This window comes from Hevea brasiliensis, chromosome 8 (assembly GCF_030052815.1).
Source record: "Hevea brasiliensis isolate MT/VB/25A 57/8 chromosome 8, ASM3005281v1, whole genome shotgun sequence".
Lineage (NCBI taxonomy): Eukaryota > Viridiplantae > Streptophyta > Magnoliopsida > Malpighiales > Euphorbiaceae > Hevea > Hevea brasiliensis.
This window is the reverse complement of record NC_079500.1, coordinates 36,629,174-36,654,791: the sequence shown is the minus strand read 5'-3', so window position 1 is coordinate 36,654,791 and position 25,618 is coordinate 36,629,174. Positions and strand designations below refer to the sequence as shown.

At 34.4% G+C, this 25,618-nt stretch overlaps 1 protein-coding gene across 9 annotated transcripts in view; it reads right to left on the bottom strand.

Annotated features, from left to right (window-relative positions):
• Positions 1-25,272, bottom strand: part of LOC110666880 (uncharacterized) — a 31,752-nt gene extending 6,480 nt beyond the window's left edge. For 4 of the 9 annotated variants that reach the window (XM_021827529.2, XM_021827530.2, XM_058151538.1 and 1 more), the window contains exons 1-6: positions 24,953-25,263; positions 24,038-24,442; positions 23,283-23,382; positions 22,197-22,253; positions 15,138-15,255; positions 3,960-4,042 (exon numbers count right to left, since the gene is read on the bottom strand). In XM_021827529.2, coding sequence (XP_021683221.1) covers positions 3,960-4,042; positions 15,138-15,255; positions 22,197-22,253; positions 23,283-23,382; positions 24,038-24,375 — 696 coding nt within the window. In that variant the 5' untranslated portion in view covers positions 24,376-24,442; positions 24,953-25,263. Of the gene's footprint in view, positions 1-3,959; positions 4,043-15,137; positions 15,256-22,196; positions 22,254-23,282; positions 23,383-24,037; positions 24,443-24,952 lie in introns of all 9 variants that reach the window. The other 5 variants (XM_021827527.2, XM_021827528.2, XM_021827531.2 and 2 more) reach the window with 4 other exon arrangements.
• Positions 25,273-25,618: the final 346 nt, after the last annotated feature.

The following is a 25,618-nucleotide window of genomic DNA, read 5'->3' as shown; positions in this document are numbered from 1 at the left end:
TTTTTTTTCTCTCAGCCAAAGTTTTTTATAAGCTTACTCATCTATGTACAAAGGACAATGAATGATTTGGTAAAGCTTGGTTCTTAAGAAATAAAAATAAACCAACTACAATTTTTCAACAAATTTGATGTGAAAGAAATCATAGCTAAAAGAAACTGAACCAGACAAATCAAATTTCCTAGGCTTGCCTATTCAGTTTTAGTTTATGATACACAGGGGAGTAAAGACTGATCTGCATCTAACTAAAACAAAAGAAACCAAGAGTTGATCCACATAATTCAAACCAAAGCACTAAAATAAACACTGTTTAACAATCTTCCTGTAAGCAACTATGATTGTGAAAGCCTATATTTAATAACATATAGGTATTTATTCTGCAAGCAGAGAAATTGAAAAGAAAGGAAAAGAAGTGGGAGGAACAGACCTAGGGGGAAGGGGGGGCAGAATAAACTCTTACATAGAGTTCGGATACAATGAATTCTATTAATAAAATTCATTTATAAATGAATTCTTTTGTTTGGTATTCAAATTATTAAATAGAGTTCATTTGCAAATTCAACTAATTTTGATAAAGTCAAATTTGACCCTTTCTAATTTAGAGTTCATTTACAAATTCTACCAAATTTGGAAGGATTGGCACAAGTGGAACCAATTACATGGAATTAATTATATAGAATTTCAAATGAATTAAAAAAAAAAAATAAGTTTAGATTTGTAAATGAAATTTATAAAATTTCATGGAGTTCATTTTATAGCAAACAAGCTTAGATTATGTACTGGGAGAGATAAAGACAAGGTATAAATACCTAAATTAGCAAAAATAAAGAATTGCAATTAGAACTTAGAAGCCTATATCCATCATTCTTGACATGTGCAAAACTAACCAAAATTCAGAAAATGATGATGAAAATTATTATTTACAAAAAAAAAAAATAAAAGAGCAAATTTAACCCAAAAATTGTTGAGGGACATGCATATATAGTGAATATAATTTATGAGCTGATCTTTATTATTAAAATTATAGCACATTTACAAAGAATTAAATAAAAGATGATCAAAAAGACTATACTAATATGTGGCAGCAGTACAGGCCTACAGGGTGTGTTCTGATAGGAATGATTGCAAACCAAGAAGAAAGATGATGAGAAAGCACATGAGAAACCAATGACTTTCACATTGAAGCAAGAATTTTGGAGTTGAAGTGGGATACATAATATGAGGCAATTTTAGGTTTTCCACCCTTTCCTCGAAAGGGAGTTGGGGGAGGCCATACAGGAAATTTTGGTTCAACTGGTAAAAGTATTGACAGTTTTGGCATCCACGAGGATTGCTCATCATTCACTTCATATTTTTAAATCCACTATATATATATATATATATATATATATATATATAACTCTCTTCCCTTTTCAAAGCAATCACTTTCAATTCCTTGATTCTATCACACAAAAGAACAGAAAGAGCAAGGAAAATCAATAACACGATTAAGACAGGATGCTGGCGTTGAGACTTGGGTATCATATGTGTAGAAAAATCACTACTTAGGGAGCGTTTGAAGACTCGCATTCAGCACTTAATTGTTTTAAGTTATCTGGTAAAACTTCATTTCTGCTCTTAATATTTTGAGTGCATTTGATAATATTTCTGCTTTCAGCACTTAACACAACCACTTAATATGTTAAGAGTTTATACTTGATGCACAATGTGAACATTAATTCTTTCTTAATTACCACCAGAGACATTAATATGGTTTTAATCTATCAATACTACTATCAACTATATTTTCCTTTTACCCTTTTCCGGCTGTCTCTCATTTTCTAGATACTTTTGTTGCTCTTTGACTAATCATTGCAGCAGAATCTGCTGTTAAATTGTTAAATTGACAATAAGCAATATGCAATTAAGGAAGAAAGAGGTTATACAGAAGATGAAATGTTTTCTCTGACATCTTTAACTCATTTTTTCTACCATGTTAATTCTCACACATTACTCAAGAGAAGCATAATGAGTATGTGGAAAAATAAAAGAAATTGGAAGTGATCAAAAAGAATTTTGTAACAGTGAAGAAGGCTATGTTATTCTTGATTATTAATTGTCTTATGGTTATTCAAGCATTATTGCTATTTGGTAGGAATATAAGAATAGATTTAAGACTCTTTAACATCTTTATTTTATTTTATTTGAATTTCAAAAATACCGATGCTAGAATCTAAATGTTCTACATCATTAATATGAGCAGTTGTCTTTTCCTTACATTATCATAAAAGGTGAACACTGGTGTGAACCTCCTGATCCATAGAAGAGTATGACATGTTTGTTTCTAGCTATTATTATACTATATATTTGGCTAAGCGCTTTAGGCTAAAAAAGTTTATTGGATTTCTTTGAAAGACTTCATAAAAAAAATAAATAAATAAATAAAAATAAAAAATTAGGGTGTTTGTTGGATGGAAGAATGCATATGAGCACATGCACAAACAAAAACAAGATTTAGGATACTCCACATGTTTTAGAAGTCTTTTAACTCCTTCATACACTTGGGATGCTTCTTTTAATTTTCAATTTCAGTTGGATGTCTCTCTCTCTCTCTCTCTCTCTCTCTCTCTTTTAATTAAATATGCAAAGTGGATTTTGCTTTGTTTTTCAGCCTCTCTCCTTCAGACTCTTATTATGTAAAATTCTGTGCATACTTGGTGGCTCTTGCTTTTAAAATTATTTGAGCACTTGCCAAAAAAAAGGGATATTAGATGTGCAACAATGAAAGGATCAACAAACTATGAATTTGCCTTTGAAATGTAGATATAAGGGACTACAATGAAATTTTTTGTAATAATTGTGGTTGTAATGACTAGAGATGGTGGTCGTGGTGTGGACTTTGGTTGTGGTTACAATAATAGTGACTAGGTCAATGGCTGTAGTGGTTGTGATGGATATAGACAGAGGTTATCACATTATTTGTCAAGGCAATGACATTGTTAGTGGATAGCCACCACCTAAGGGGAAATAATGCATGGTGCTTGAATTCCTTTAGAACTAGTCGAATTTGCAGTTGTTCTAGGAAAAAAGTAGTGGTTGACATTGATAAACTTGCAATTTCAGAGTGGGACATGATGGAGATGAAACAAAAAAAGAAAGCTTGTTGGTACTGAAACAAAAGACAATAACTGTAAGATGTTTAACAAAGTACAGATCTACTGACTAGCTTGAAACCTAAAAGGTTTTGCATATCATTTTTGCTAGAAAGCATTTTAGGCTAGAAATAAGACCTCACAATTTATTGTTAGGTTTCCAACATAACTTTAAATTGCAGCAATAGATGTAATCATAGCTGCAATAGCCCAAGAGCAGTCATTAAGGACTTCTCAGTCATGATCGTTATAATGCTGTTTTTGTTTCCTTTTTTTTTTTTTTTCCGGTGCATTAAATGCATTGTATGCAAAAAAGAAATATATTCAACTAAAAATCCAATAAAACTAGCTAATTTGTAAATAGAAAAGACAAAGTAATAATGTTGATAATCATGATTCCATATCAATTCTTTATCATTCAGATCCTAAGCAAGAACAGCATAAAATGGCAATAAATGCAGCCAAGACAATTTGGCCCCACCATTCCAACCACTCTCCCCCTTACCCAACGAGGAAAAAGAAAAATAAAATAAAATAAAGCTTGAATACAATCATGAGAGAGCACAATCAAGTTGGCTCTTTAACGTTATTATAACAAATTTGTAAGAGATTTTAAAGTTTCTAGTGTCCAATATATAAGAGAAACATAAATGTACCCAAAAAGAAAAAGAGCAGCAGAAAAGTTGAGCATAATAAATTGCCGAGTGGGTAGTGTATGCAGTGAATCATATACAATGATCATTATCTACAGTGAATCATATCTATTTATAAGCTTGCATTTATTGCTTGAACAACATAACAAACAAATAAATAAGAGGATGGAGCATTCACCTTGAACGTTGAAAGGTTAGCTATGATTTTACTAAAAGCTTGAGCATTTTGTTCCAAGAGATGCCTGGATGTACCACTTATTCCTAAGAACACCCAAGAAACACATACATTGATAAAAGCATACACATTGAAACCACTAAAATAAATAACCTTCAGAATTATTAAATAAAACAAAGAACTACAGCAACATAAAAATGAAGAGCAAAGGCTATGCGATTGAAAACATTGAATAAAACATGGGTAATGGGGCATTTGAGTAAATTTAAAGTTTTAGTATGTGATTATTAATTTCTTAACTTCGAATATATTCCAACAATGACTTTAAAAATAAATCTAATACATATTTTGTCATTTATTTATGAAAGTCATTCCTTGCTATTCTGTTAATACTGCATTTAGCCATTAATATTGTTAATGCATTGCATATTTAGTTCTTGTTTTTTAATGTTAATTTATTTCGTTTTATTTACTTCAAAAAAATATTCAAGATAACATGATCCTATATGATTTGTTATTATAAACACTGCTATTACAATTGATATTGTTATTTAAAACCCTAATCATACCATAACGCCCTTACATAGGCACCAAGACACAACAAATTAGGGGGAAAAAAATATATCCTACCAAAATCTTGATGAACACTAAATATTCATTTAAAAAAAAAATGCAAGTATATAAATAATCCCAAGTAGTCAAATTGTATATGCTGGATTGGATTTTCATTTGCCTTCATTGGTCTTACCTTATAGTTGTTAGGTCTGCCCCTATCGAGGCCATAGGGGGTGCACCTAAGTCAGCCTAAGGCAAGACACTATCCCACAGGCACACACTCTCTTGGGTGAAGCACCTATGTAGCACGGACATGGAAACACAGAAACGGACACGGGGAAATGACATTTTCAAAAATATAGGAAACAAAAACGTGGGGGAAACCCGTAAATATAAAAATATATATATATATATATATATATATATATATATATATATATATATATATATATATATATATATATATATATATATATATATTCCCCTTCATATTAATACTTCAACCTTTAAATTTTTAAAAATAAATAATTTAATATATTTGATTTTGTCATATGCTTCTATTTACTCATTTACTTTTACAATTTTTATTAAAAATAAAAATATTTTAATACTACTCAATATGAATTATTAATTCATTTATGAATTGAATTCAATCTACTTTAAGTGAATTTTCATTTGTAATCTTTTTTATTTATCTTAAATATAATAAAATATTATGAAATCCAAACTTTTATAGTCATAAACAAATATGCTTAATATATAGATATTATTAAAATTGCTATTTTTAACATGAGCCTCACAATCATACAGTGGAATGGCATGTATTATGTACCTTCACCCTTTATTATCCTTCGCATGATTGGGAAACCAGATCAGAGTCCACCAGAAAACATTTGCATCAAAAATCCATAAAATCCAACCATTGATTAACAATTTAAGATTCAAAACCCAATATAAAAACCAATAAGAGGCAAAGCATGTAGAAGAAAAGCTAATGGATTCATCGCTGCGTGATTGCCAGGTAAGTCCCTCTTCTTCTTCTTCTTCTTCTTCTTCTTCTTTTTCTTCTTCTTCTTCAGCGCAATTTCCAGGTTGACTCTGTCTGTGTTAAACTTTTTTTTTAAAAAAGAAACGTGCTTCCGGCTTTTGAAAATTGCGGAAACGGCCCCGAAACGCCTCCCAGCTGTGTCTCGCTGTTTCCATGTCGGAAACGTTTCCGACATGGGGAAAACATGGGGAAATGCCACCCCTTGCAATGTCCGTGCATCATAGTGAAGCACCAAGGCACAAGCCTTAGAGACCTCAAGGATATTTTCTCTTCTAAAATTTTTTATTGGATGGATTTAATTGGCCTTTAACGTGTATTTACATCATAACTTTATAGTTATATTTGATGGTCTTATTAAATCAACCACATAGAATCAACTCAACTTGCTAAAAAAGTATTGACATGCCCTAAGTCTACCAACCAATTTTCTCTCCCCCAACTAGCCCCCAACCAGTGTTATTAAAGGCAAGGAAAGGCGCCAAATGAGGCACGAGGCTAGGTTGTCTTGCCTCATGTCACCCGAGCGAGGCGTGCCCATGTGGAGAGAGGTGAGTGCCTCTCTCGCCTAGGTGCTAAGGTGCGGCAAGGAAAAGTTTTTTTTTTTTTTTTTCAGTCAACAAACAGCACGACTTTTAAAAGAACCCTAATCTCTCATTCACTCAGTTCATGCCAGCAGCACTCCAAGAGACCACAAACTAGGTATTTCTCTCCTTCTTCTCTCCTCTTTCTCTCCTCCCCTCTTCTCTCTTTCTTCTCCTCCTCTCCTCTTCTCTCCTCTTGCTGAACTAACTCTTTCTTTCTTTTAACCCTCCTATTTCTTTCTTTCTTTTTCTCATCTTCTTTCTTTCACACTGGGTATTATTTTGTTGCTTTTAATTTTTTTTTAGTTTCGTTTCTTTTTTAATTTTTTGTTAGATGGGTGATAAGGATAATACAATATGTTTTATTGCTCATTAAACTAGTTAAAAGTGTGTGTGTGTGTGTAATTTAGGCTATGCGCCCACCCACCCCCCCCCCCCCCACCCCCAAAACTTCAAAAGGCCCTTGCCTTGTCTCTCCTAAGGGCATAGCGTATCTTATCGTCTTAGTGTCGCCTCTTGCCTTACTACCCCCAGCTAGGGCTAAGCATATTATAGTTATATCAGTTTGGTTTTTTGATCTATTTGGTTCCATTTCGATTATGATATTAAAAAAAATTAGTTTTTCAGTTCCATTAGTTAAATAAAAGAAAGGGAGATATACTACATTTAGATTAGGGCTTCTTGCCTTTCGTGTTTTATTTACTTCTTTCTCCCATAGTCTGCTGTTTTCTGCCTATCTCAGTTTCTTGCTTTCTCTCATTGCCCTGCAACCTTGCCTTCTCGTCTCGTCTCTCCCTCAATCTACTGATGATAGATCAACCTCCTCCTCCACTCAACAGCCACACCACACCTTCTCTCACCCTCCCACACCCAAACCCTATAGTTTAGGGCCTAAATGGAATTGCTGCCATCAGCCATCACAAGTTGCAACCCCCTTCTATCTCTCTATCTTATGCATGGCCAATCTATCGCAAAGGATTTGCTACCTCTGCTTGCAATGCCATCGCCAGGTACAGAGTTTTCATCTGGCTGATTTGCGTCCAGACCCAAATCCTTAACAGCTTCTCCCTTTAAACTTTCAAGCTTCCACCAACAAGCCTCCCTCTGAACCCATTTTCAAGGGTGCATTATGGCTGTGTGATTGGGACTGCCTCTCCCCTTTCCATATCTCTTATGCTTTCAGATTGTAGGTAATTGATGAAATCCACCTTTTGTAGTTTCAATAGCACAATTACTTTGATTTTGATTATATTGTTTTGTACTTTCGTGTTGTTTTGCAATTGAGAATTTCATATGATTTTTGTTTTTTCATTGTTTGTAATTGAGGATTTCATAAAATTTCTGGTTGTTTCATTGTTTGCAATTCAGGATTTGAGACTGAGAAGTTGAAAATTTTTTATTTATGTACAATAATTTGGATTTTGGAGAAAATGTCTATAACTGATCAACTGATCCGAATTTTTAGTTCAATTCGATGAGGTTTTCCTATTTAATTCAGTTCAATAGTTCAATTCAATTTGCAGAATTTCTTTTTTCAATTATTTCGGTTTGGAACAATTGCACAGCCCTACCCCTAGCCACTAGAGGCAAAAAAAAAACAAGTCGGTCTTTTTTCTCCTCCTTCAACATTCAATCCAGGGTTTCAAATGTCAGCTATCATGTCTTGTATTCTAATTGTAATGATTTAGGAGCTGATGCGATGAGATAAGGCATTATTCTAGTGTGAATCGTTCATCACCATCATACCAAATAGTATTGGATGATACAAAGAGAGACAAGAAGGAGCGTATCCTTCAACAAGAGAAAAAGGGGGGATCCAACCCGGTTTAATGTTTTTTTTTTTTTTTTTTTTCAAATTGGTTGCTTCTGGCAAGCCAACAGTGGAGAGAGAAGACGACCTCTTCTCCACGCCAAAACAAAAGGTAATCTCAATTGTTTATGGACAAGTAGAGTAGACTGATTTCAGCTGACAAGTCATAAAAAAGAAATTTAGGCTCCAATTATTTCATAGAAAATAATTTGTCTTTGGAAAATTAAAAAAGAAATGACTTAAAATATTTTTATTGGTTGATTGCATTTATGAAACTTCATAAACTATTTTTTGGTGTTTGAAGTGCTTTGGAAAATAATAATTTTCTTTCAAAATATTAGCTTATGGATATGTTTGAACATATAATAACTTCTTATTTGTCTATTTATTATTAGTTACAAGAAAAATAGATATAAAATAATAAATTGTGGCTGTCGCTGAAATTTGCCAACAATGGCTGTTGACAGTGGTGGTCAATAACAGCCAAAGATAAATAGTTTGTATTGTGCTTATGTGATTTCCTTATAGGTTTCTTCATTCTTTATAAAATTGTCAAAATCCAATAAGTGAATTTCCCTTTAAAAGATAAAGTTATTTTCCTTGAAAATAGCTTGGTCCTTGTTTAGTTGTGTAAAACAAGCAAGGTTTTTAGACCTGAATCAGTCATAGAACCAGTGAAGGCAGAGGGTTAAGGGTTTAAAATTCAATCAGAGATAAACTATTATACTATTAGATAAATATTATAAAATTATTAATAATGATACTTCATTATAATTAATACTTTTATATATTTTATAAATAATTATTAAAAAAAATTAATTAAATTTTAATATGTAATTTTTAAAAAAATAATTTAGATATTTAATTAAATTTTTTAAATGATAACATTTAATTATTTACAACAAAAAAGTTTAAAATTGAAATTTTTTATCATAATTTTATTCATATTAATGAAAAATAAACATTAATATATTTTATATAAAATAATAAATGAAAAAATTTTATATAATAATAATAATAGAAAAAATTTAAGTTAACATACTAATATAATAAATTATTAATATCTTTAATTATTAAAATTGCAAGTGAATGAGATTAAAAAAAAGTTATTAATTATTTTAAATATGTAGAAAGAGATAATTCTCCTTAATTTCAATTATTCTGTACATGGGTATATATATACAATTGATTCCTATAATTGTGTTCTACTAATTAGGAAGAAATCCTAAATAAGAAATCCTAAATAGGAATACATAATATAGAATATACAGAGAAATAATATAGTGATTGACTTTCCATAACACTCCCCCTCAAGTTGGAGCATAGATGTTAATCATGCCCAACTTGTTACAAATGTAGTCAATCCTAGCTCCATTCAGAGTTTTTGTGAAAATATCTCCTAACTGCTCTCCAATTTTGATGTGTCCTGTTGAGATGATCTGTTGTTGAATCTTTTCACAAATAAAGTGAGAATCAATCTCAAAATGTTTGGTCCGCTCATGAAACACTGGATTAGAAGCAATATGGATAGCAGCTTGATTATCACACCACAATTTCGCAGGCAGGGAGATCTTAAAACCTGTCTCATCTAGTAATTGAGGTATCCACATTACCACACATACTAATTGTGCCATAGATCTGTATTCGGATTCAGCACTAGATCGAGAAACTACACTCTGCTTCTTGCTTCTCCAAGACACCAAATTTCCTCCAACAAAAACGCAATATCTAGTAGTTGACCTACTGTCAACCTTAGATCCAGCCCAGTCGGCATCTAAAAAACATTCAACATTCAAATACCCATGATTACCATATAGCAAGCCTCTTCCTGGAGCGCCCTTCAGATAACATAAGATTTGTTCCAAGGCTTCCCAATGAGCAACAGTTGGGGAAGACATAAACTGACTTACCACACTAACGGCATAAGCAATGTCAGGATGAGTGACTGTAAGGTAGTTCAATTTTTCTACCAATCTCCTGTATCTCTCTGGATCTTCAAACAACTCACTATCCCCTGCTAATAGTTGTAAAGTTAGAGTCATTGGTGCACTAAAAGGCTTAGCACCTAATTTTTCTGTCTCTGTCAATAGATCGAGGACATATTTTCTTTGAGACAAGAAAATACCCTTCTTACTTCTCATAACTTCGATACCCAAGAAATACTTTAACAATCCCAAGTCTTTGGTCTGAAACTGGGTTTGGAGGAAGGTTTTAAGAGATAAAATACCTGCAGAGTCACTCCCAGTGATGACAATGTCATCCACATAGACTACCAGGAGAATTAGACCAGCTTCAGATTGCTTATAAAATACTGAGTGATCACACTTACTCATTTGCATACCAAATTGTTGTACTGCTTCACTGAATCTCCCAAACCATGCCCTAAGACTTTGTTTCAAGCCATAAAGAGACTTCCGAAGCCTACAAACTTTACCCAACTCCCCCTGAGCAACAAACCCAGGTGGTTGCTCTATATACACCTCCTCCTGAAGATCACCATGAAGGAAAGCATTCTTCATATCCAATTGATGCAAGGGCCAATCATATGCAACTGCTAAAGAGATAAACAAGCGAATAGAAGTAAGTTTAGCTACAGGAGAAAAAGTGTCAGAGTAATCAACCCCATATGTCTGAGCATATCATTTTGCTACAAAGCGTGCTTTTAACCTAGCCACAGAACCATCAGGATTTACCTTTACTATAAATACCCATTTGCAACTAATAGCTTTCTTACCAGTAAGCAAAGGCAACAGTTCCCATGTACCATTAGCATCTAAAGCCTCAATTTCCTCTTTCATAGCATCACACCAGCCAGGATGAGACAGTGTCTCACCAACAGTATTAGGGATAGGAACAGAGTCTAAAAAAGTAACAAAACACTGAGAACAAGAAGACAATTGATTATAAGAAACAAAAGAAGAGATAGGGTAAGTACATGAACATTTACCTTTACGAAGAGCAATGGGTAAGTCTAGATCAGAATCATGATCAGTATGAGGTACAGGATCTCCCAACGAAGTAGCTGGTGGAGGATCTGAGTCAGAAATCTCCAATCTCCTGGAATAAACATGAACAACGGGAGGTCGAGTAGGTCTAGAGACAGAAGGAACAGGCTGTGGGAGAGGACTAGACATTGGTTGGACAGTATATATTAAGAGACATCCTCCTCCCCCTGACTCTCATACACAGATGATTGAGAAAAAAATGGAGTGGACTCAAAAAATATGACATCTGCAGAAACAAGATAACGATTAAGAGTAGGAAAGAAACAACGGTACCCTTTTTGGAGCCGGGAGTACCCAAGGAAGACACATTTGAGAGATTTTGGATCCAATTTAGTAACCTATGGACGAACATCACGCACAAAACAAGTACAACAAAAAATACGGGGTTCAATAGAGAACAAAGATTTTGTAGGAAACAAAACAGTATAAGGAATATCCCCATTAAGGACAGAAGACGGCATACAATTGATTAAAAAATATGCCATAGAAACTGCATCCGCCCAAAAGTGTTTAGGAACTTTCATCTGAAAAAGAAGAGCACGAGTTACCTCAAGAAGATGCCGATTTTTTCTTTCGGTCACGCCATTTTGGGATGGGGTATCCACACAGAAAGACTGATGAAGAATGTCATTTTGTGTCATATAACACTGAAATTGCGCTGAAAGGTATTCTTTAGCATTGTCATTTCTTAATATGCGCACAGAAATATTAAATTGAGTTTTGATTTTATTACAAAAGGCACAAAAGATAGAAAACAACTCAGAACGATTCTTCATTAAATATAACCAGATAACACGAGAGTAATCATCAACAAAAGTAACAAAATAACGAAATCCAGTTTTAGAAGTAACAGAACAAGGACCCCAAACATCAGAATGAACTAACTCAAAAAGGGGATGAAGCCCGTTTATTGACTCTAGACACAGAAGGCAAACGATGATGTTTTGCAAATTGACATGACTCACATTCTAGTACTGATAAAGACTGAAATTGAGGACACAGCTTCTTCATGGTAGACAAAGAATGATGACCCAATCTACAATGAGCTTCAAGAGGTGTTAAGGTACTGGAGCAAACAAGCGACCGCGGTACATGATTTTCCAGAATGTAGAGACCACGTAATCTCACTTCCTCTACTGTTACTTTAGCTGATGGTTCTACTTCTTGTTCATGGGTTCCGGAACTGTGAACCCGACTTCTTCAAGTGGTAAGCTTTAGAGATGCCTGATATTGGAAAAATTGTGCAAAATCCTCTGCAGAAACCAAAATAGTTTTCTCAGAGGAAGATACTGTAGAATTCTCTGCTGCCATATTTGCTATCTGTGATCGCTGATTTTTCCTCTGAAGTTGCGAAAAATTATATTTTGTATGGCCAGGCTCATGGCAATAATAACAAATAACTCCTCTTGAGTCCTGATTAGAACTAGCCTCTCCATTACGCTGATTACTTCTGTTGCCCGTAATTCCTCCTCTACTTCTTCTTCTATTATCCTGTTGTCCATTTGGATTACGGCTAATAAGAGCACTACTGGCAAGCTGTGAAGATTGGGTACTCTGTACGAAGGACCCGTGTGAACGTTTCATGCAAAAAGGAAATCTCAGAACTGGAGAGAATCTGAGATTTAGCAGTCTCATACTCTGAAGGAAGGTCTGCAAGAAAACTCATAACAGCCAGTTGCTCCCGTTGGGCCTGCTGAACTTTCACATCAGGACTACAAGGCAACAATACATTAAGTTTCTCATATACCCGTTTAAAATCCATAAAATAAGCCGTGAGAGACTTATCCTCTTTCTCAACACGGTAGAATGCCTTACAAACATCATAAATACGGGAGATATTCCCTTTACCAGAATACAGAAAATCTAAGTAATCCATCAATTCCTTAACAAATTCACAGTGATTAATTAAACTAATGACCTCACTGTGAATCGAGTTCCGAAGCTGCAAAAACAATAGAGTATTCTCCCTTAGCCAAGTTTGTCGTGTATCATCAGTGGGTGGATCTTTAGTAAGATGATCATCTTAATCAATGCTACGCAAATAGACCCTAACAATCTTACTCCACTCCAGGTAATTCAAACCATTAAGTTTGTGTTCCGTGACCTTAGTCATCACCGAAATCACATCAGAAATAACATTTTTATTGTCTGCTATTTGTTGAGACAAAAAAAACTAACCGAAACGCTAATCCAAAGTGCTTATAGCAGCAAAATAACCCAAAATCACAAATCAAACAAATACCGAAATAGGATCTGAGAGCCAAACCTCAGAAGTTCTTTAATGGTGTACTAGATCAGGCAACAGCACACAGTGGTGGAATGAGGGGGTTGAGGCAACGCTGGCGATGTTGATCGGGGTCGAAACGGCCGGTCGGCAGCCAAGGTCTCTCCTAAGCTGGGTGGTGAGAACAAATAGTCACCCTAGATTGATGACCTGCTTTGATACCATGTAGAAAGAGATGATTCTCCTTAATTTCAATTAATCTGTACATGGGTATATATATACAATTGATTCCTATAATTGTGTTCTACTAATTAAGAAGAAATCCTAAATAAGAAATCCTAAATAGGAATACATAATACAGAATATACAGAGAAATAATATAGTGATTGACTTTCCATAACAATATATATATATATATATGTATATATATATATATATATATCAAACAATTGTGCAGGTTAGTGGCTTGCTGGCCCAAAAATGATTGCTTGGTTCAAATACCAGCAACAAGGCTTGATTTACAGAAAATTACTCCAATAATACTAGAAAATTTGGGATTAGACATTTCGTTGTAAAAACTTTCCAAATAGAAAATTAGAATTCAATCATTAAAGTTTTCTGAATATATACTAACATTAGGAAAACTACTTTAAAGTGTTCTGCGTTTTCCTCATAACCAAAGAGTTACGAGTAAAATTGTAAAAACAAGTGTTTGCCTTTTTGCTGGGTTCAAATACCAGCAACATCTTTATCCGTTTTAATACATATATATATATATATACACACACTACTATGTTAGATTATAGATCAGTTGGCTTAAATTTTTGGCTTTTGTACCCTGCTGCTAAGGTTCAAAACCCCACACAGCAACAGTTTTTTTACTTTTTTTTTTATTTTTTAAATGAAATACATATTCTCTGATTATGCTTTATCTTTCTTTCCAACAACTTCATTTATGCAGAAAAATTTGTTTTATTGTAATTTTCATAATAATTTTTAGTTTTCAAACTGATCTTTAAATTAAAATAATTACATTTAAGTGATTAAACTATATAATTATTTATATATTTTATATTTCAATGATTAGTATCTTTATGAAATAGTATATATTTAAGAAAGTATAATAAAAATTTTACAAAGGAAAAATGAAAAATGGAGTGTTAAAAAAATCAAACAAACAAACATGTTTTCTAGTTTTTCAATCCACTTGGAAAATTGGAAAACTGATAAATGGAGGAAAAAAAATTGAAAATGGAAACAGAAGTTTTCTATAACTAAAGGCCTTAGTTTTCTCTGACCATGAAAAATTTTATATTAGCCCATTTTCCTAAGCGCCCTAAATATCAGAAAATGCTGAAAATGTTTTCCTGGAAAATATTTTCTAGAGAATATTTTCTGTGAAAAGCCCTAGTAAGATTTTCAATTGCAATGGTTTATAAAGCCCTAGCTTGAAATCGAATCGTATCAAAGGGATTCAATTTGCAATGAGTAGTAAGGTTTCAGGAGCTGACTGTAACCATACCTAAAATTTAACTTAGATGCACAACTTGCTAAGAACCCAATGGGTGTAAACAAATTCTGAATCCATGGAACTAACTAAACCTCTCCTAACAAAAATATAAACACACAGAACTGACTAACAACTTCAACCTTTAAACCTTCATTTTCACTAAAGAAGCCCTTTTGATGAGCTTTAAAGTTTTTAAATTCAGCTATTTTCTTTAAAGACTAAACTCAGATTTTTCTTTTTTTTCTTTTTTTTTGAGAAAGTAAAATAAGATTAGTTAAAGTAGGAAAGAGAAAACAAAATACCAGTATCAAGAGTCCTATATCATAATACAAATATAAGTTTACACAAACACACATTTAATTTGAAATAAATACAAGAAAGGCAGCTGCCACTGCCTTAAAAGAAAAAGAACATTTAAAATTCTCATCAAAAGTATCAAAACACTAACCATCAAAAGACAAGGGTTCGCCGTGGTCTACATGGTGCATCATTAGAGGATACACAGGTATGCTCTGTGGCACAGCTGAAGATATATTCATCTTTGGTGATGATTCCACCAGCTTATCCTGAAGAAGCATGATCTTTAGAATACTGGTCCTTCAATCAACATTACATCCTAAAGACATTAACTGATTCAATAAATTAAGACATCAATCAGATCTTTGAGGCTACACTACAAGGAAATTGAGTTGTAAATATTAAGTTTACTTCAGGTGAGTTTTTACAGCTTATCCAGCAATAATAAAGTAATCATTCGAATACCAGCTGCCATAGATTGCAAAATCTTCAACATGAAACTCATGCTGAAAGTTTCATGATCAGAAATTGCAGCAGTTCACTCTTGAAAATATGTTGGGACAGGGTATCGAAGTGCATGTGCATGAACCTGTTGGAGACTAATATTAAAATTGGTTTAGGCATAAGAGACGGATGCAGATTCCTTAGCTGTGTGCTACCTGCTATATCACAGTCGTCATGTTAATTTAGAAAAGGTTTAAGGAATCAACCTTTGAATGCTTTTATGGTGGGCAATTCTCAGGCAATTTATGAGTTTTGGGGTTCTGATTTAAGGAAGAATGTGAGTTTAAGCTAGGCAAATCGAATTACAGCTGTTAAGAGTGAGAAAAAGGAAAGAATTGAAAATTGTTGGGGCTGTGAAATATACCCAAGAAACTGCAGCTGTAGCACTAGAGGGAAATGAGAAGAGAGAAGAAGGGAAGACAAACTACGAACAAAGGCCTTAAACCAAATCAAAATACCCAAGAGTTCGATTATCAAAACCCTAAGAAAATTACTAAGTAGGTAATTATAGAGATTTAATAATTAACCCCACTTCCACTAGGATTAAATCCTAAACTAGTAAGATTTAAATCCTAATACTTGGATTATGAATCCCAAACTAGAAGAATTCTAAACCAATACTAAATAGGATAACAAGCAAACAACTTTTTAAATATTCCAACAACAACAACAACTGTGCTTTAATCCCAAATTAGTTGGAGCCGGCAGTGTGGATCCCTTTTAAATATTCCAAATGACAATAAAAATTTCTATATAGTACTAAGCCCTTAATTTCCTAAATAAAAAATTTACAAAAAAAAAATGAATTTCATAATTCAGAATTAAATAAAATAATCTTTATATCCAATTTTCCTTGAGTGCATCACATGGAGGAATGTATTCAAAACATAGACAAATCCCACTCATAAAGTCCTAACTGCTACTCATATCCATGTAACTTATGGCCCAGCAAAATGCTATTTTTCTCAAAAAAAAAAGGGATAGTATTGAAGGGCATCAAAGATGCAAAACCAATATCACAAAAAGAAGTGTGTGAGTCAACAGGAAGGATACAGCCCAGTGAATGTTACATATTATGGGAAGAAGTTCAAGAATAAAAAGGAGGGAAAGGCTGTTGTAACTGAAGGAGAGTAGCTGATGGCAGTTATAGAAGTCAATAAATAGTTGGAATTGATTAGTAAACAGCTGGAATTGATTAGATAAGCAGTTACAACTGCTAAAGTGTATAAAATTGGGGAGTTACCTTGTAATAGCATAATTGAAATCTCAGAAATAATATTCTTCTTCTTTCTCTCTAATTTTCTCCCTAATTCTTCTTTCTTCCGATCCTCTTTCTTACTTCTTCTCTCTCAGTTGCTTCTTCTTTCTTCTATTCTCCTAATTTCTCTTGTTAGGGATCCAAAACGTAACATTTGGTATCAAAGCTAGTACGTGGTGGGATTGATTCAATTGTTGGTTCTTGTGAGTTGGAAATATGACTAGATCTGTAGTGGTGAGTTCTGAGATGGTCAAGATTGCTGAGCTAGAGGGGAAAATGAGAGATCTCCAAGAGGAGACTCGAGGAATGAAGGAGGAGGCAAAGAAAACTTCTCTGGAACTTAATTCTTTCAGGGAGGAATTTCGGGCTTTCATGAGCATTATGATGGAGGAAAAAAGCAAAGAAAAAGGAAATTTGTAGCAGTGATGAGGACAGATCTGGAGTGCATGAAAACAGGGGGCTGTTACCCATTCCTTCTCAAGGTAGTTCTGGAAACTCTAATAATTCTTTTAGTAGTGAGGGACCAAACGCTTATCTGCCTAAGATTTAATTGATGACTTTTAATGGAAATAATCCTAGGGTTTGGATTAGGAAATGTGTTAAATATTTTGATGTGTATGGAGCGCCAAAGGATAAAAGGATTGGGATTGCTAGTCCGTTTGTAACTGATAAGGCAGATGCTTGATTTCATAACTGGAATAGGGAAAAGAGTCATTCTTGGGAGGAATTTGAGCAGAGTATTTGTGAGAGGTTTCGGGATCAAGGGTTACAAGATATTTTTGAGGAATTTATGAAGTTAAGGCAGGGGGGAACCATGGATGAATATCAAGATACTTTTGAGGATCTGAGGATTAGAATGAAGAGTGTTATGCCAGATTTGGGTGAATCCTATTTTCTTTCAGGATTTATTGGGGGTTTGAAGGATGAGGTGAGACTTATGGTAAGAATGATGAAACCAACCACTCTTTCTCAAGCTATTGAGGTTGCTAGACTGCAAGAGCAGCTTTGGGATAATACCAGAAGGTACAAAGGTCCTGCTAAGAATTCTTATACCACTGCAAGTTTTAGATCTATTCCTTACAGCAATCCTAACAATAGCAATTCTGGTAATAACTTCAGTTCTACAAATGCTAGCCAACTCAACCAAAATTCTAGGCCTAATGTGCTATACTCTTACCCTCCCAGACCACCTCTTGTTCACTCTCTTCCTAAGCCAAATTTTCCTTTGAATAAAACGATTACTAGCAATATTACCCTTGTTGTAACAGCCAATTCTTCAGTCAACAAACCTTCCAATCAACCTAATTCAACTACTAAAACCAACCCAAGACCTTGCTACAAGTGTGGGGAGAAGTTTGTACTTGGGCACCTATGTAAACCTAAGACTGCAATGGCTGTACATATTGAGGAATTAGAAGGGGAAAATGAGAAAGAAGGTTTGAATATGTTAGAGGAATCCTAGGAGTTGGAAAATATGGGAGAACCTATACTATCAGTCTATGTTGTGGAAGGAAAGCAAGGGAATAAAACTATTAAAGTCTTGGGGAAGCATAGGAGTAAACAGCTGGTGATTCTTATTGACACAGGGAGTACTAATAGCTTCTTGGATAGGAAAGTTGCTGAGGAATTGAAGCTGTCAATGGTGGAAATACCAGCTGTCAATATTTCTGATGCTGATGGGAGGAAAATTACTTGTGAACACAAATGTCAACACTTTTCTTAGCAGATGCAGTCTCATCATTTCAATTTTGACTTGAGGATTCTGCAGTTGGGAAGTTTTGATATGATTTTAGGGGTTGATTGGCTTAAAAGTTTTAATCCAATTTTGTTTGATTTTAAAGCTTCAAGGGTTATATTGAGTGGTGATGGGAAACCAATTGTTTTACAAGGGTTGAATGAATACTCTTCAGGACCTGTTCTGAAATCTTGTGATACTATTTCTGAATTCCTGCAAAAATGAGGGGCTGATTTAGCAACACCTATATTCTATGTTTCGGTTTCAGAAAGTGAGCAAAAGGATTCTATTGTTAATGCAGTAGCTGTGGATGTGGGTGAGGGTTTAGAGCAGCTATTGCAAAAGTATCATAGTATCTTTGAGGAACCTCAAGGCCTTCTACCATTTAGAAGCCACAATCACGCCATTCCATTGAATTCAACTTCTCAGACCATTAATGTTAGGCCATACAGGTATCCCCATTTTCAGAAAGCTGAAATTGAAAAGTTAGTTTCTGATATGCTGCAATCTCAAATCATTCAGCCTAGTACTAGCCCCATATTCTTCTCCAATCCTTTTAGTGAAGAAGAAAGATGGGACATCGAGATTTTGTATTGATTATAGGAAATTGAATGATCAAACAATCAAGGATAAGTTCCCTATTCCTATTATTGATTATCTACTGGATGAATTGCATGGAGCTTGTGTTTTTTCCAAGATAGACCTTAGAGCATGGTATCATCAAATAAGAATGCATATTCCAAACATACCCAAAACTGCATTTAGAACTCAACAAGGCCATTATGAGTTTACTGTGATGCCTTTTGAGCTTGCCAATGCCCCAACAATCTTCCAGGCATTGATGAACCACATATTTCAGCCTTATTTGAGAAAGTTTGTTATGGTTTTTTTTATGATATTTTAATCTACAGCCCTAATATGGAAACACATTTGCAACACCTGGAAGTGGTGTTTAAGGTTCTTTAAGAGCAGCAATTATATGCAAAAATGTCTAAATGTTCTTTTGGCAAGACTGAAGTGGAGCATTTGGGTCATATAATTTCAGAGGAAGAGGTAGCAACAGATCCAAAGAAAGTGCAAGCCATGATTACTTGGCCAACCCCTATTTCTATTAAGGAATTAAGGAGTTTTTTGGGGCTCACTGGCTACTATCGAAAGTTTATAAGGAACTAAGGTATCATCAGTAAGCCGTTGGCAAATTTATTGAAGAAATATGCTTTCCAATGGGGTCCAGCAGCTCAAGAAGTCTTTAACAAGCTCAGGCAAGCTATAACTGAAGCTTCTGTTCTTGCTTTGCCGGATTTTGCAAAAAATTTTGTTATTGAAACTAATGCTAGCAACTGAGGAATGGGTGCAGTATTGCAACAGGAGAATCATCCTATTGCTTTTATCTCTAAAGCTTTTGGACCTAGATCACAGACCCTATCTGTGTATGAAAAGGAGCTTTTGGCCGTTACCTTTGCTGTCTCTAAACGGAGACATTACTTGAAGCAAGGTCAATTCTTTATAAAGACTGACCATGAGAGCATCAAGCATCTTTTAAAGCAAAGGTTACATATTGGATTACAACTGAGGGGAATTTCAAAATCATTAGGCCTTAATTATAAAATTCTCTATAGAAAAGGAGTTGAAAATAAAGTGGCTGATGCCTTATCTAGAAGGCTTGATAGGACAGTTCAACAAGTCAATATATTGCAGCTGTCCAATTCTTCCGTTACACCAACTTGGATGTCCAATTTGGTCCATAATTATGAGGGTGATGAGAAAGCATTAAAGTTGCAAAGAACTCTTTTATTGGATCCTAATGCATATCCTGGTTATAAGTTGAAAAATTGACTAATCCGTTATAAGGATAGAATGTATGTGGGGGCTGCTACAGTTTTAAGGCAGAATTTATTAGCACTTTATCATAGTACTACAGTTGGGGGACATTCAGGGGTGCATGCTACTCACATGAGGTTGAAAAGACATTTTTTTGGCCTCGTATGTTGGCTGATGTTATGCAGTATATCAAAACTTGTGATACTGGTACTAGGTGCAAATCTGAGCATTGTGTTTCCCTTGGTTTATTGCAACCATTGGAGATTCCTCCTCAACCTTGGCGACAAATTTCTATGGATTTCATAAAGCATTTGCCAAAATCAAATGGGAAAGATACTATTCTAGTAGTTATTTGCATATTGACAAAATACGCCCATTTCTTCCCTTAGCACATCCATTTACAGCTTCTTCAGTAGCCAAAATCTATATGGATTTTGTGTTTAAACTTCATGGCATTCCTCAATCCATTATTTCAAATAGAGATAAGATTCTCACTAGTCTCTTTTGAAAGGATCTCTTTAAATGTTTGGCGGTTACACTTGCTTTTAGCACAGAATATCACCCTCAAACTGATGGGCAATCTAAAAGATTAAATCAGTGCTCGGATGCCTATTTGAGATGCATGTGTCACTTGCAACCTTCTTCTTAGAGTAAATGGCTTTCTTTAGCAGAATGGTAGTACAACTCTTCTCATCACAGTGCAATTAAGATGTCCCCTTTTGAAGCTCTTTATGGGTATTCTTCTCCATTTCTACCAGTAATTCCATCAGAGTTGCCTGCTGTTGGGGCTGTAGCTGAATATTTGGAAAAGCGGCAACATATGAATTCTGTTCTTAAGGAAAATTTGTCATTGGCACAACAGAGAATGAAGCATCAAGCCGATAAAAAGAGAAGTGAAAGGGAGTTTGCTATGAGATTGGGTCCATTTGAAAGTTCAGCCTTACAGGCAATCTTCTATTGCCCTTAGGACTTCATTGAAGCTTGCTGCCAAGTATTATGGTCCATATCTGGGGTTGAAAAGGGTTGGCTCAGTGGCTTACAGATTGCAGTTGCCACCTAGTTCCTCTATACACCATGTTTTCCATGTTTCTCTTTTAAAGAGGAAACTAGGAGATAGAGTAACTCCTTTGAGGGAATTACCAACAATGACAAAGGAAAGGGTTAGTGTTGCTCCTGAGAAGGTTTTACAGACAAGAGTTATTACAAGAGACCAGCAGCATGTGCTTCAAGGCCTCATTAAATCGGCTAATCTACCTGCTGAAGATGCTACTTGGGAAGATCAAGAGCTCAATTCCCTAAATTTTTACATTCTTGGGGACAAGAATGCGGTATTGTTACATATTATAGGAAGAAGTTTAGGAATAAAAAGGAGGGAAAGGCTACTGTAAATGAAGGAGAGTAGCTGATGGCAGTTATAGAAGTCAATAAATAGCTGGAATTGATTAGTAAACATCTGAAATTGATTAGATAAGCAGTTACAACTGCTAAAGTGTATAAAATTGGGGAGTTACCTTGTAATAGCATAATTGAAATCTCAGAAATAATATTCTTCTTCTTTCTCTCTAATTTTCTCCCTAATTCTTCTTTCTTCCGATCCTCTTTCTTACTTCTTCTCTCTCAATTACTTCTTCTTTCTTCTATTCTCCTAATTTCTCTTGTTAGGATCCAAAACCCTAACATTGAATAACAGTAGGGCCAGGCACACCATATCGCTTTATTCTTTCATTTCAATGTTGCTGTTATACTATTATGGTAAGTGCAAGTTCACCATGCACCAACATTCTTTCAAGTCCAAACTAAAGCATAGTTTTTGGTTTTCCCAACCATCAAACCAAATGATAAAATTAAAAAACTGCTAAACAAAGTAAACACCCCACAAAGATCTTTCATACCTTCCTATTATTGACCTTCTTTCCCAAATTATATTCCTCTGCTTTCCTTCGCTTTCTCTGAAAAAATTTTTCATCATTATCTTTTAATTCAAACAAACACATGTAAAGTAAATTATAAGCATGTAATGCATAATATTTGACAAATTAAAAAACTAGGGTAGATTATACTCATGGTGACTAGACTTTGCACTTAGTTTCAATTTGGTCAAAAATAGTCAATTTGTATCAATTTTATAATTAAACTTCAATCTAGTCTCAATTGAATCAAGGTGATTGAAATCCAGTGAAAGATCCACTGGAAAGTTAACGTGGCTGCCAGATTTGAGTGAAAATTGAGATAGTAAAAAAATGAGAATAAAACGCCTTTGCTCCTAGACAACGAAAAAAGAAAAGTGATATATTGATGGCACATCAGCTTTTCCAGCAAGCCTTTCACCAGAATCTAGAGACATTGGTTCAGTTCAGACCAAATGTTTGATGACCAAATTGATGCAAAATAAAGAATTGTGACCACAGTGAAACTTATTATTAATACACCCTTAAAAACCTTTTTTTGGTACAATTGGGTCCGACTAGAACTCGAACTTAAGACCTCACAACCCTAAGAGATGACTCCAATACCAATGAGCCAAAATTCATCGGTACACCTTAAAAAGTTTATCAATGAAGAAAGAAAAAACTTGAGGATCAGATAACAGAACTACACATTAAGATGCACATGTTTTAGAAGTTCAGAAATACTATTGCTCTTATGCATAACTTTTTCTTTAGTTACAGAGACTTAGGATATCTTTGGCCCAAGATCCCCACCAAAGCTTCCATTTTTTTCATGCATTCTTCTTAAACTGCAGTTTTTGGTGCATGACGCCAAAGTACAAAAAAGATAATCATAAAGAAAAAAAATCTAATCTTAGCACTTCTTGACTTTCAACCAAAGCAATTTTGGTATTTATATGTACTTAGGGCTGGAAAATCATTAGGTTATAAAATCTTAAAATTTGAGGGAACATTTTAGCACCAAAAACAAGGGCTGACCAACAAAAGTTAAGATATGAAAGACATCATTACAAGGAGAAAATTCCCTACCGTCATCCACCTACACCTCAATGCAACATCACGTACAGTTTTATCAGGCAAGGTGGCTGCAATCTTTATGTATCTCATAATACTTGGCTCATCAGCAAATCTATATGTTCAAATAAAATTATCAGTAAGTGAAAACTTACATATAAAAAGAACGTAAATGAAATTTGCCCCAGAATGGAAACAAACTTGCAGTGTGCAATAAAAAAAAATTTTAAAGAAAAGGAACGTTTTCAGACCATGACAAATAACATGGTAAGCAGTCATTGGAACATAATCATGCAATATAACTCTTATAAGGCAATAAAGACAAGAAGGCTGAGAAACAATTGTCATAATAGCAAGACTAAGTTAATAAGTTATCTAAAGTTGTACACGCAAAACCAGAAGCTGCAAGTATAAGATTTTGTTTCTTGATCTAATGAAAGATCACATAAATCACCTCCTTAACAAGTCCAAAACATCACTTACTTTGAAAAAAAGTTGAACAAGTACCCTAAGATAATCAAAAAAACATAATATCAGCAACAACAGTTCAGTAACACTCTTTTTCACTTTGGTTATTCTTCAATCTTTATTTTTATCAGAAAAATAGAGTTGAACCACCTTGGCTGATACTTTAATAGTGTTACAACAGCACTGACACAAAAATCATCATGAGCATGTGCATCTAATGAATATGAAAAGAAATATAGCCACTGTTATCTAGGAAAGAAAAAGAAAGAAGAAAAAGCATATCCCAAAAACAAACTACCTACTTGTTAAGGCCTTCCTCCAATTTGTATTGTTCGTCAACAGACCACTCAACAGCCAAGCCAGTATCATGCTTGAGGCCAGGAGCAGAATCAAGAAGAAGAGAAGAAGCAGAAGAATTGACAGCTGGAACATGAAGAATTCCGGGACTGTTATTAATCATGCTGGAATTCCCTGGCAACATCACAGTACTAGTACTAGTATTTATCCCAAAGTAACTCCCTATCGGAATCATCTCAGATGAATTATTTATTGCATCAGAATGAAAGGATATCGCGTGCCGATTGAGCGCAGAACCCAAAGCTTCTTCCCGACGAAACCCAGTATTGGACTCCGCTGCCATTTTCTCTACCAAAATTCTCTAGCACACCATAATCTCACACAACTCACATCTCAACACTTCACTTGCTCTGTCAAAAAAAAAGAAGAAAATTAACCTCTAATTTAAACATAAAAAAAGCATGACAAAAACATAATCCAGCTAAACCCTGCTTCAAAACGAATCAGAAGAAATGCCCAACAAAGCAATTCAACTACCAAACAAATTCACCTAACTAAACCCTAGAATCCTCAAAAAAAAAAAATTCCAACAAAACAATAAATCAACAACTCCCAATCATACTCAAATACCTGAAATCAGAAGAAATGCCCAATAAAGTAATTCAATTACTAAACAAATTCACCAACTGAACTCTAGAATCCCAAAGAAACAAGAATAACCAAAAAAAAAATACTTCCAACAAAAAATAATTCAACTACTCCCAATCATACTCAAAGACCTGAAATACAGCTTGAAAATTCAAAATAAAAAAAAAAATCCAACAATTAAAGGGAAAAACTAAACCCTAAACAGTTGAAAATTGGAAGTGCGGTAGTGACAAAGAGAGAAAGAGGGGGGGAAAGGGAAAGAGTTGAGTTACCTTTTTAGGGCCACTTTCCGACGGAGCCCTAATTGGCCAAGTTGGGGTGATTTGCCTTTGGCTTTGCCTTTTTCTCTCACTCCCTACTTCTACTTGCGCCTGCTGCCAACACAAACAGTGCCACTCACTACTCTAAGCCTTTACTTTTTTTTTTTTTTTTCTTTTTCTGCAACGGAGTTATTGTTTCTCTCTCTGTATGAGCGTAGAGAGACGAAGCCAATAGCAAAAATGCCAAAAGTTTTCATTTAAGAGACGCCTTTTTTTAGAAAAAAAAAATACCTGAATGAAAAAAAATTAATAATTGATCTTGGAATTCAGCAACAGTGCGAATCCCCATAAGCATTTGATGCCAATTATTGTGGAGTCTCCACCTTTCCTCTGTCTACTAATTTTTTATTGGTTTAATATTTTTTTCTACTATTATTTCATCTTTCAGATAGTTTCATTATCCTTCAGCGTTATAGTTATTGCATGGTGATATAGCCTTAGCCCAAAATCCAAACTCTTTACTAGGAGCAATTATATTAATGCCTGAGTTTTTATAGATTAGATTTAGGTAACAGGTTGAGTTTAAGGCAAAGTGATTACTTTGAAAATCTACGAGAAACTTGGCCTACAAAAGAGTGACTTAATCAAAGTGATGTATCCTTTGGTAGTGTTAGGCAA